The 12,914-nt window shown below is 50.7% G+C and overlaps 3 protein-coding genes across 3 annotated transcripts; 2 read left to right on the forward strand and 1 right to left on the reverse strand.

The window, feature by feature from the left end:
• Nucleotides 1–265: 265 nt before the first annotated feature.
• On the reverse strand, nucleotides 266–5,124 carry RhiXN_02698 (Retrotransposable element Tf2 protein; the record flags this gene model as incomplete). The annotated part of the gene is made up of 2 exons (XM_043322515.1): nucleotides 266–3,695; nucleotides 3,803–5,124. The coding sequence occupies 2 exons, from the start codon at nucleotides 5,122–5,124 to the stop codon at nucleotides 266–268; spliced, it is 4,752 nt and encodes a 1,583-aa protein (XP_043178011.1).
• A 1,325-nt stretch (nucleotides 5,125–6,449) lies between these two features.
• On the forward strand, nucleotides 6,450–9,460 carry RhiXN_02699 (Retrotransposon-derived protein PEG10; the record flags this gene model as incomplete). Its single annotated transcript, XM_043322516.1, has 3 exons — nucleotides 6,450–6,620; nucleotides 6,663–7,182; nucleotides 8,103–9,460. The coding sequence occupies 3 exons, from the start codon at nucleotides 6,450–6,452 to the stop codon at nucleotides 9,458–9,460; spliced, it is 2,049 nt and encodes a 682-aa protein (XP_043178012.1).
• Nucleotides 9,461–9,537: 77 nt separating this feature from the next.
• On the forward strand, nucleotides 9,538–12,870 carry RhiXN_02700 (Retrotransposable element Tf2 protein; the record flags this gene model as incomplete). The annotated part of the gene is made up of 1 exon (XM_043322517.1): nucleotides 9,538–12,870. One exon carries the CDS (start codon nucleotides 9,538–9,540, stop codon nucleotides 12,868–12,870), a length of 3,333 nt encoding a protein of 1,110 aa, XP_043178013.1.
• Between the last annotated feature and the right edge of the window lie 44 nt (nucleotides 12,871–12,914).

A 12,914-nucleotide genomic window follows, 5' to 3' on the forward strand; every position in this document is an offset into this window, starting at 1 on the left:
AGTATGTGGAGTGCGACAAGAGGTAATCGACCTGGGTGTTACCGTGGTCGGTTGGCCTCCTTATATATTACAGAGAGTGACTAATTACAAATACAGAATATGCAAAACCTAATCCAATAGGAACCCCGCTCCGCAGTCGGCCTTACTCATGCATACGTGTCACTGACGTGTCATGATGACGTCATAGGTGGAGGTGGCTATGTATGCTGATTAAGCGCGGATGGGGACGTGGCTTGGCGCTTAGCGTATGATATAAGCGCCAAAGTCACGTGATCGAAAATGTTCTCCGTTTGTCTTCGTTTAAATTTGAGAAAATGGGAATAAATTCCCTGGTATCAGATGTGTCTACAACACTGCCCCCCCTAAGGGCCTTGGCGGCGCCGAGGGCCTTCTTTTTCATTTCTTTTTCAAATTTTTCTAGGATTTTTTCGGCGTTTTTGAGATTTTCCCTTGGTTCCCAGGTATTCTCTTCTGATCCGTAGCCTTTCCATTTTACCCTAAAAAACCACTTCCCGTTCCTTTCTTCCATGTCTGTAATTCCTTCAACCTTGTATTCTTCTTCCCCATCCACGGTCACAGGTGGGGGCCGGTTCTCGAAGTTGCGTTTTTTATCCCTTTTGACTTTTGACAGGAGCCCCACGTAGAAGACATCGTGGATTCTCATGGATGGTGGGAGTTCCAGGCGGTATGCGCGGTCGGAGATTTTCTCAGTCACTTTGAAGGGGCCTAGGCGTTGTTCCGTCAGCTTGGGACTCAGGGTCTTCAGCTTCACGTTTTTGGCGTCTAGCCAGACCTCTTCTCCAACTTCAAACCCGAGTGGTTCTCCCGTTTCTCCGGCTGTCATACGTGATTTTGATTGCCGGAGCGCGGATTCTATTTCCCGCCATTGCGCTTCCATCTGTGTTGCCAATTTGTCTGCCTCAGGGACGTCCGTTGGTAGGTTACTTGGGGTTAAGGAGGGTTCCCATCCGTACAGTGCCCTGAATGGGGATTTGCCTGTTGCACTATGTACCGCATTGTTATAGGCAAACTCCGCCATTGGCAACCACTTGACCCAGTCCTTCTGATTTATCCCAGAGTAGGCCCTCAGGAAATGCTCGACCGTTGGGTTCACGCGTTCTGTCTGCCCGTCGCTCTGAGGGTGGTAGGCCGAGGAGAAGTGGGGGTCTATCCCCAGGCGTTGGTACAAAGCCTTCAGGAATCTATTGTTAAAAACCCGTCCTCGGTCCAATACCGTTTTTTCAGGCATGCCGTAACGTTTCCATACGTGTCGTAGGAATAGGTCCGCCAGTTCTGGGGCTTTGAGCTTCTTGGAACATTCTACCAGGATAACGTACTTAGTGAAACTGTCCACAATAACTAAGATAGAGTCATTGCTTCCGTCCTTTGGTAGGTCTACTATCATATTGTACGACACATGTTGCCATGGGCGTGAGGGGAGTTCTAATGGCTGGGGCGGTATGGTTGCGTACTTGGGCTTCCAGATTCGTTGACAGGTTTTGCAGGAATCAACGTGCCAGTATGTGTCAGCGCGTATGCCGGGCCAGTAATAGTTCCTTGATACCAATTCCAAGGTACGCTGTCTTCCTGGATGTCCTGCCAAGGGGCTGTCATGGAAGATGCAAAGTAGGTCCGTTCTCAGAGTTCCAACGTCAGGGACCACAATTCGCCCTTGGTAGAATAGTAGGCCTGCCTCCATCTGGTAATCCTTGAATGCGCGTTTGATGGAGGGGGGTGCCTTGGACTCATTTTGGAGGAATTGTAGTATTTCCTCCAGGGATTCATCCTGGTCCAGGGCGGCCTCAATCTGGCGTTGAAGCTCCTTTTCAGGGATCACTAGGGCCACATTGGCAAATACTGGCTCTGGAAGCATGGTTTGGGCGGCTGGTGGAATGTCGGCATGGTCCGCACGTCGTGAGAGGGCATCAGGTTTCCCGGACTGTTTTCCCGGGCGGTAGACAATTTGGAAGTTATACCCTGCTAACAGTAGGTGCCATCTAGCGTGACGACGGTTGAATGTTCGGGACTCCTTCCAGTACTCCAGGTTACGGTGATTGGTGAATACGGTGACAGGGTGAGCGGTTCCTTCCAAGAAAATGCGCCAATACTCAAAAGAGCAGATGATTGCCAAGAGTTCTTTGTCATGAGTGTCGTAGTTTTGCTCGGCACCTTTGAATGACTCGGATAGGAAGCCTAGCGGATGGAGACGGCCGTCTTCCTGACGTTGGCTGAGTATGGCACCTAGTGCTGCTCCTGAGGCATTGGTTTCCAAGAAGTAGGGTTTGGAAGGATCTGCGTGACGTAGTACTGGTGCGTTAGTGATGGCGTCCTTCAGCCCTTGGAATGCTTCTTGCTCCTTGGTTTCCCACTTCCACGGCGTGTCCTTTTTGACCAGGTTGTGTAATGGTCTGGCAATATGGCTAAAATTGGCAACAAAGCGGCGTAGGAAGTTGGCAAACCCAAGGAAGGATTGTACTTCCTTAACCTTGGTTGGTACCGGCCATTCTTGTACCGCCTGGATCTTGAGCTTATCTAGGCTGAACCCTTTATCGGAAACAATGATCCCAAGGTATTCTACTGAGGTCACGTGGAAAGTACATTTTGACGCTTTGCAGAACAGTTGGTTTTCCATGAGACGCCGTAAGACTTCGTGAACGTGCTGGGTGTGTGTTGCGTCATCCTTAGAGTAAATTAGGATGTCATCAAGGTAGATGATGACGCAAACATCCAGGAGGTCTTTGAACAATTTGTTCATGAAGTGCTGAAAGGCAGCAGGAGCGTTTGTCAAACCAAATGTCATGACCAGGGACTCGTAGAGGCCGTACTTGGTGCGGAAGGCGGTTTTCCATTCGTCACCCTCTTTGACCCGGACGTTGTTGTAACCCCATCTTAAGTCCAGTTTGGTGAATACCTTGGCGCCGCGGAGCTGGGCCATTAGGTCATCAGGACGGGGTAGCGGGTAAACGTTCTTCTTAGTCCGGTTGTTGAGGCAACGGTAGTCAACGACCAAGCGGCGGGAACCATCCTTTTTGGGGACAAACATAACGGGGGAACTGATGGAAGATTTGCTTGGGCGGATCTTCCCTGCTTTCAACTCATCCCTGAGCCAGTCCTTGAGTGTGGCGGACTCAGCATCTGTCATACTATAAAGGGGAGAATTGAGGGGGCCTTCTTTGGTGAGTTCAATGCCAATATCGTAGTGCCTGTGGGGGGGAAGCTTATTGAATTCTTCCTCTCCAAATACCTTGGCGTATTGATGGTACTTGGGGGGTACTCCTTCAAGGGGGTTCTTGTCAGCTTCCTCCTCTTCGGCAATGGCCACGTGTTCCGGTGGGGCATGAGGTAAGGAGAGGGTGCGTTGGTTCCAATCAATTTCTGGGTTGTGGGCGTCTAGCCATTTCAATCCCAAGATGGCGGCGTGAGACCCTGTATTGCAGATAAGGAAGGTCTCAGTCATTTTCTTGCCATCAAAGGAGAAGGTTAGGTTGGCCTTCTTCCAGATTTTGCCTGCCTGGGGGCTTGACCCATCGAGCATAGTAACGGTACGAGGATGAGGGAGATCTATTAGGGGAAGCCGTAATGCCTTGGCAGTGCGTGGGTGGAGGAATGAGGATGTGGCGCCTGAATCAATCAGGACTTCTATTGTTTCCGCTTTTTTCTCTGGTTGAATTGGAATTGTAAAAAGTGGCGCATTTCTATTGATACTATTTGATATGTTACAAAATTCAAAACAACCAGAGTCCTTGGGGTCCTTGCGCGCGGCAGCAGGTACCCTTAGTCTTTTCCCGATTTGGGTCCCGACTCTTCGCCAATCTTGGCGGCTTCTTTCTTGACACCTTCCTCTTTAGGCGTGGCTTTCCAGCCAGTGCGGCATTCCGCAAATTTGTGCCCTGCTTTTCCGCATTTGATGCAGAGGCCTTCAGCCCTGCGGCGGTTGCGTTCCTCCTCAGGGACAAAGTTGGGATCGCTGGAGAGGCGCCCTGGTCTTGTGGCCTGTTGGCCGGTACTTGCCCCCCTATTGGGTGTGGTAGTGGAGGCACCAGGCTTATTACCCTTAGGCGGGTGGCTGGCACGCTCTTCTTGGAGGGCGTTATCAATGACCAGAGCCGCATTCTGCAGCTCGAGGAGGGTGGTAGGGCGCCGCTCTTGGGTGGCGATGAGGCGGCTGACCTCCCAGTGGAGGCCACGTGCGAATTGCCCACGAAGGGCGGCATCGTTCCAGTCCAGGTCCATGGCAATGGTCCTGAACTTTGTGATATACTCAGCACAGGATCCTGTCTGAGTGAGGTGAGTGATCTGCCGCTCAGCGGCTTGCGTGGCATCCGGGTTACCAAATGCAGCCAAAAACTCCGTCCTAAATTCGTTGACTGTTTGAATTAGGGCCCTGTGGGACCCAAGTTGATCAAGGTGGGGGTGTGCCCACGCTCCTGCCACGTCCTTCATGTTCATCAGGAGGAATGACAACGTCTCCTGATCTGTGGGGAACATCCGCTGGTTAAGGCGGACCCATGCCAACATCCGGGTTAACCATTGGCGGGCTTTGTTTCCTATCTTCCCGGTGTATGCGTCAGGGTGATCTACCTTGACCGGGGTTTGATATGTGGCTATAGGAGCCGCTGGTTGAAGGGGGGTTTGGGGCCGGATAGGCGCAGGTACAGGGGGAGTATGGACTCGCAGGGGAGCCCGGACAGGGGTTGGTTGAGCGAAGGCGGGGGGAGCTCTTGTGGGGTTGGCCCAGGCAATGAGGGGTGCGCTAGGCGCTGGAAAAGGGTTGGTTTTTGATAAGGGCCTGGGCGTGGCCTCAACTGCCGGGGGCTTCCGGTCTTCTGGTGTTTGTGGGGCTTCCCCTCTAGCCTCGATGCGAGTGAGGGCTTGGTCGACGGTTCCCATCCAGTCTCGGGCTTCCTTGTTGGCTTCCTTGGCTTCCTCGAGTTCCCGCTCAAGCCGGATGACTTGGTTTTGCAATCCCAAGAGGAGGGAGATTGCGCGGCTGAGGGATATTTCCCCATAGACCTCTGGTTCAAGGCTCCTTGGCTCATCGGCGGTTGCCTGAAGAGTGGGTCCCAACTCTCCTTGATCGAGAGGGGATTGGGGACGAGCGGTGCTCCGGGAACGGGTTGCCATTTCATGAGGATATGAACGGCCTTGGTGAGAGGTGGCGCGTTGGGAGGCGCGGGAGGAAGCGCGAGAGGGGGTGCGTGACGTAATGGTGGGCGAGTAGGGGGTAATGGGGCTTGTGTAGCCAAGGGTGCCTATATCAGGACTTATGGGGCGCTTTATTGTACTGGCGCTAAGAGCTTGCGTCAACCACCTAGCGTTGGACAGTCCCTATTGACCAATCAACTGCCGTGTACGGGCGTGATGTGGAACGGGTTTTCTGCAAGCGGGTGGATCTGCTGACTAGCTCCGCTGACAAAGGGTGCGGTGACCGGTGGTAAGCGGACGATCAGAATCCGTCTGCCTTATAGCAATTTGGTGCTACCTGGGGCCAACGCTAGTTTGATTATTGATAGCAAAAGGCGAGCCCGATCAGGTGATTTCCCTCGTGCTAGTACAGGGGACCTTCTTGTTTGTTGAAGCTGAGTAGGGTGTGCTTTGTGGGCACGGTTTGCAACCAACTTAAGGTCAATTACCTAGTGTCCTAGACGTCCTTAAGGGGCGTCAAGGCAGCGGGCGCTTAAGGCCGTATAGAGCTAAGTGAAAACCGCGTAAGGCGGCGGGGGATCTACCTACAACGACGAACTAACTAACTACGGTGTCAAGACGCTATAAGGCGTTGACAAACTACCTAAGTACAGTGAGAGCGACGCTTAAGGCGTGTATCTAAGTGGTTACCGGCTGTAAGGCCTCGTACAGTATGTGGAGTGCGACAAGAGGTAATCGACCTGGGTGTTACCGTGGTCGGTTGGCCTCCTTATATATTACAGAGAGTGACTAATTACAAATACAGAATATGCAAAACCTAATCCAATAGGAACCCCGCTCCGCAGTTGGCCTTACTCATGCATACGTGTCACTGACGTGTCATGATGACGTCATAGGTGGAGGTGGCTATGTATGCTGATTAAGCGCGGATGGGGACGTGGCTTGGCGCTTAGCGTATGATATAAGCGCCAAAGTCACGTGATCGAAAATGTTCTCCGTTTGTCTTTGTTTAAATTTGAGAAAATGGGAATAAATTCCCTGGTATCAGATGTGTCTACAACAGCACCCTAAGAACAGATCTTCTGCGCATTTTCCACAACAGCCCCCTAGCAGGGCACCCAGGAAGACAACGCACCTTGGAACTAATCTCCAGGGATTACTACTGGCCTGGGATCCGTGCAGACACGTATTGGCATGTTGACTCTTGCAAAACATGTCAACAGATCAGAAAGCCCAAGTATGCATCCATTCCACCTCAGCCCCTGGAACTGCCAACGCGCCCCTGGCAACACGTGTCATACAATATGATAGTGGACTTGCCTAAAGACAGAAGTAATGATTCTATCTTGGTCATTGTAGATAGCTTCACTAAATACGTCATCCTGGTGGAATGCTCTAAGAAACTAAAGGCACCTGAGCTAGCGGACCTATTCCTACGTCACATATGGAAACGTTTTGGCATGCTGGAGAAAACAGTCTCAGACTGAGGAAGGGTATTCAACAACAAGTTCCTAAAGGCACTATACCAAAGACTAGGAATAGACCCTCACTTCTCCTTGGCCTACCACCCCCAAAGCAATGGCCAAACGGAGCAAGTAAACCCCACAGTTGAACACTTCCTATGGGTGTACTCAGGGGTTAATCAAAAAGACTGGGTCAAATGGTTACCAATGGCAGAGTTTGCCTACAACAACACCGTTCACAGTTCAACGGGCAAATCCCCATTTAAGGCACTCTATGGATGGGAACCATCCCTCACCCCTAGTAACGTACCAACCAACGTGCCTGAGGCAGACAACCTGGCAACTCAAATGGAAGCACAATGGCAAGAAATAGAATCAGCACTCCGGCAATCAAAAGCACGCATGACTGCCGGAGAAACAGGAGAACCAATTAGCTTTGAAATTGGGGAAGAGGCCTGGCTAGACGCAAAAAATGTCAAACTGAAAACCTTGAGTTCCAAGCTGACAGAACAACGCCTAGGCCCTTTCAAAATAACCAAAAAGATCTCCAACCATGCTTACCAACTAGAACTCTGTTATAACCTCCTAACATATACCATTGGACTCGCACGATTTTTCTGATATTTTTAGTATTTTTTACGGACTTGATATCTTTTGTTTTTTGATCACGTGATCTTGGCGCTTATTATGCCGAGATGCCGCGCCGAGATGCCGTGCCAAGGGCGCTTAGGAGAAATCCAGGCTTCTGCGCAGCCCACAGCACGCTTCTCATTTGTCTTAGTTACTTCTTTCTCTCACGCGCACAGACCATGTAGATAGTGTGCTTTGTCTATATATACAGCAGGGAAATTGCTTGGAGACACCAAGTTGATTTTACCTTGTCTCATATTCATTGAGGAGGATTAGTCAGCCAGCTAAGTAGCAGGCCCCCAGTAGTACTCAGACGCTCACCACCCCTTAACCTACCACACCTCCAGGCCTAAGGCCCCTTTGCATTAGTTAAGTAGTAGTAGTCCGCCTTAAGCGGAAGTAGTATAGCCTCATTAGTTAGATTACGTACGTGTTGCCTGTAGTAGTACGGCCTTAAGCGCCCAACTCCACTAGCGTGTGCCCACCTTACAGTGGTGCACGACATTGTAAAATTGACTTCTTGTAGGCTTGATCAACAAACGAGAAGACTTCTAGTACTAGCACAAGGGAAATAACCGTGATTGGGGCTACCTTGTGGGACATAATAATCAAAAGTCCCCCACCCCCACGTAGTACCGAATTGCTATAAGGCTAACAAGTCCTATTGCCTGCTTACCACGAGTTTCGCCGGAACTCTGCAGTTAGCGACCCTAGTCAGCTGAAGTACCCGCTTGCAAAAAACCCGCTCATATCACAATTGCCAGATCTGTTGATTTGTTGTAGGGATTGTCCAACGCTAGGTATTTGACGCAAGGGTTTAGCGTATACATACTGCTTAAAAACCGCTCATAAGTCCTGTACCAGGCACCTACCCTCCCCACGCTGTTTCCATTATTCCATCCACACGCTCTGGCGTCCCTCATCCCTACTCCCGCCCTACCAGCCGTTCCAGTCAACATTCCGTGGCAACCCGTTCCCAACCACCCTCTCGCGGCCCATCACCCTCTCCGCAACACCTGCCTGGAATGGAACTGGAGCCAACCCTTGCCTCTCTCCTTGAGGCTATCCAAACCCTCACCAGCCAAGTTGGGTCCTTGCAGGCCCAAATCCACACTCAAGGCCAACAGCTCTCTGAGCTCAAAGCCATATGCAAGGAAACCAACGACCTTGTTGGAGACAAGGATCAGGGCGGAGCCCAAGCCAAGCCTGGCCCATTGACTGGGCCTATCACTCCCCCCACACATACAGGGGGAGAAGCACACACTCCAGGAACGGTTAGGCCTGGACTCAAGGCCCCCTTTTGCCCATCAAGAGGGACGGGCTTTGACTCAGAGGAGGAAGAAGAACCCAGGCGAGCTCCCAAAAAAGAGCCTTGCGACACGCCTAGACGGAGCCTCAGCTCCCTTACCCCCTTTGACGCAGGGTCCAGCGTAAAGCAACCCAAAATGGAACTCCCAGACCCATACAAGGGAGATTCCAGGGGACGGAAGGCAACCCAGTGGCTAGACCGAATGCTGCTGTGGGTTGCACTTCATCAAGACCAGTTTGATGAAGAAGAACAGATGGTCGTGTGGATCCTCTACCACATGACCAACAAGGCTGCCGACTGGGCTCTCCCTATCATAGGGACAATTATCAAGGGCAAGGGTAACCCCCCAACCACTATCCCGGCCTTAACGGCCAAATTCAAGGAAGCCTTCGCCGACCCAGACGCGAAGAGGGCGGCTGCCAGGAAGATTGCCGCATTGACTCAGACCACAACCACGTCTGAGTACGTTACCAAATTCCGCAACCTCATGGCGGAACTGGACTGGAACACTGAGGCGTACATTGCCCAGTTTACGCGTGGCCTTCACTGGAAGGTAAAAGAACTTTTGTCCACCAAGGACAATATTCCCGACAACAACCTCGAGGCCATATTCGCCGCCTCGGTCAAAATTGACAACACTTGTTGGGAAAACAAGGAAAACCGTCCTAAGAAGCTCCCTGCCAAGTCCCCAGCCACCGTGGCCACTTCCACCACTACCACCACCCAACGGGTCCGCCTCTCTGAGGACCCCAACTACGTTACACCGGAAGAAAGGGACTGCCGCCGCGCATCTGGCCTCTGTGTCAAGTGCGGTCAGAAGGGACACGGCATCAAACAATGCCCCAACGGCTGGAAGGCCACAATCAAGGAGACCGCCAAGATAGGGGAAGTTGCGGAGTCAGAAAAAGAGTAAGGCCAAGAGCTACCGTCAAGCCCTTGGTCTCAAAATTAGAAACGCATGTATCTGTCTTGGAATTTGTAAATATTGCCATGGATTTGAACAAGAAACCACTACTCTTCCTAGATATGAAACTGCGTGACTACCCGACGGACCCTATCAAAACCCTCATCGACTCTGGCGCCACCTCCAACTTTATATCTCCCACATTAGTAGAACAACTTAAAATCCCAAAAACCCTACTCAAAAATCCACGAGTAGTGAGAATGCTAGATGGTACCATATCCCAGACTGGTCGCATTTGGCACCAGGTTCAACTCGCGGTCTTGGCCAATGGCCACTCCCACATTATTCCTTTCCTTGTTTGCCCCATAGGCAACACACCGGCTATCCTAGGCATGACATGGTTAACAGCAGAAGCTCCCTTGATTGACTGGCAACAGGGATTAGTCACCTTCCCTGAACAAGTTCAAATTGCCTCCAAAGAAGAAGCGGACTCAGACCCTCTAGCAGATCTTCCCCCCCAGTACCATGAGTTTGCTAAAGTCTTTGGCGAAGAAGAATTTAAGGTCCTCCCTCCACATAGGGAGTATGACATCTCTATAGACCTTGTCCCAGACGCCAAATTGACCCCTGGTCCCATATACAGCATGACAGATGCGGAATCTAAGGCGTTGAAACAACACATTGATGAGGAACTAGCAACGGGCAAGATTTGCCCCAGTACCTCATCCGCCGGCGCTCCAGTCATGTTTGTAAAAAAGGCAGATGGCTCCCTAAGACTGGTAGTTGACTATAGGAAGTTAAATGACGTCACGCACAAGAACGTCTACCCACTCCCTAGGCAGGACGACTTGATGGCCAAACTTAGGCACGCAAAGATGTTCACTAAACTGGATCTCCGCTGGGGCTACAATAACGTTCGGATCAAGGAAGGCAACGAATGGAAAACCGCTTTTCGCACCAAATATGGGTTATTTGAATACCTGGTCATGCCTTTTGGTCTCACAAACGCTCCCGCTGCATTCCAGCACTTTATGAATGATCTGTTCAGGGACCTAATCGACGTAACAGTGGTAATCTACTTAGATGACATTCTCATCTTCTCAGAAAAGCCGGAAGAACACCTGCTCCACGTCAGAGAAGTCCTGTCTCGACTAATGAAGAACCAGTTGTTCTGCAAGCTGTCAAAATGTCATTTCCACGTCACCACGGTGGATTACTTGGGTATCGTCATATCTCCAGCCGGCTTCTCTATGGACCAGAAAAAGATCAAGGCAGTCACGTCGTGGCCGCAACCCAAGACGGTTAAACAGGTCCAGGCCTTCCTAGGGTTTGTCAACTACCTCCGCCGCTTTATTCCCAACTTCAGCTTGGTTGCGCGCCCTCTGCATAACCTCACCAAAAAGGAAACCCCTTGGTCTTGGGGTAACCTAGAGGAAGCAGCGTTCCAGGAGTTAAAGCTTCTTGTTACCCAGTCACCGGTCCTTATCCACTCCAACCCGGACATGCCCTATTACCTTGAAACAGACGCATCAGGGGTAGCCATGGGAGCCATCTTAAGTCAACAAGGAGAGGATAACCGCCTCCATCCAATCGCATATATGTCCAAATCCTTTTCTGGCGCCAAAGCTAACTATGACACCCACAATAAGGAGCTTCTAGCGATCATCAAAGCCCTGGAAGAGTGGCGTATTTTTCTGGAAGCAACAGACAAACTGATCCAGGTCTTCACAGATCACAGAAACCTGGAATATTGGATGCAGGCTAGGACATTCAACAGAAGGCACGCACGTTGGCGGGTATTCCTGAGTGATTTTAACTTTGAAATACACTATTGCCCAGGGAAACAATCAGGAAAACCCGACGCCCTTTCCAGAAGGTCAGACTACGTAGACTCCCTAGTAGAACCAGAGGTCATGCTACCGTCAGAGGTTTTTGCCAATACATCAGAAGAGGAACTGGAAATTGTCACGGAAATACGCTCCAAACTAAGGGAAGATCCATCCCTTGAGCCTATCATCCAATTCCTGACTGAAGACGTGGATAACGCTCCCCCCTCCATTCGGAAGGCTTACAGAGACTACGACTGGGAGGAAGATCTACTATGGTATCGAGGAAAACTTGTGGTCCCGGACTCAGAAGCCCTGAAGGAACGATTACTCAGGGAATTCCATGACTCCCCACTAGCGGGTCACCCAGGCCAGCAAAGGACCCTGGAGCTCTTGAGCTGTAACTACTGGTGGCCGGGAATGAAGTCATCCGCCAAGGAATGGGTGGAATGCTGCCCCACTTGTCAAGCCAATCGTCGTGCCCACAACCCGGTCATAGCTCTAAAACCCTTAGAAGTTCCCCCCTTTCCATTTCACACCATCTCCTATGACTTCATCACGGGTTTTCCCAAGTCAGAAGGACATGATGCAATCCTGGTAGTCATTGATTCGTTCTCCAAGTTAGGCCACTTCATCCCTACCTTGAAAAAGGTTTCAGCAAAGGGCTTAGCTGATCTCTTTGTCTCCCACATCTGGAAACTTCATGGGCTCCCCATCAAAACTATATCAGATCGAGGGACTACATTCACAGGGAAATTCCTTAGGGCGCTCTACCAACGATTAGGGATTAAACCTTCCTTCTCCTCGGCCTACCACCCTGAATCAGACGGCCAGACGGAACGTGTCAACCAGTTTATTGAATTCTACCTAAGGTCTTATGTAGCAGCGGATCATTCAGATTGGGTTAAGTGGTTACCACTTGCGGAGTATGCCTATAACAACGCCAAGCACTCAGCTACTGGAAAAACCCCATTCGAATTAATTTATGGCAGAAACCCGATCATGAATCCGTCAAACATCCCTGCAAACGTTCCAGAAGCAGACCTCGTGGCAGATACCCTAGCCAGGGAATGGGAGGAAGCCGAAGCAGCCCTCAGAATGAGCAAGGAACGGATGACAAGAGATAAAGGAACAGTCCCGGAATATTCAATAGGGGAAAAAGTCTGGTTAGATGGAAAAAACGTAGAACTTAGGACAAATTCCAACAAACTAGACCCCAAGCGACTAGGCCCCTTTGAGGTATTAGAGAAGGTATCCAGTCACGCGTACCGCCTCAAATTACCGGAAACCCTTAAAATCCACAACGTATTCTATGTGGGTTTGTTATCCAGGGCACACATATCCCCAAGTCAACCATTTCCAGAAAAACCCCCGCCTGAAACAATAGAAGGGGAAGAAGAGTATGAGGTGGAACAAATTATTGACTCCAAAAGACAACGGGGAAAGTGGTTCTACCTGATCAAATGGAAGGGTTATGGCCCGGAAGACAATTCCTGGGAACCGGAAGAACTCCTGGAGCACAGCCAAGAGGAAATCCAGCGATTCAACAAGTCACGACTGAAAAAGGCTTGTGACTCCGCCAAGAGCCTTTAAGGGGGGGGGCAGTGTTATAACCTCCTAACATATACCATTGGACT

The sequence above is a fragment of the Rhizoctonia solani genome, chromosome 3 (genome assembly GCF_016906535.1).
Source record: "Rhizoctonia solani chromosome 3, complete sequence".
Classification (NCBI taxonomy): Eukaryota; Fungi; Basidiomycota; class Agaricomycetes; order Cantharellales; family Ceratobasidiaceae; genus Rhizoctonia; species Rhizoctonia solani.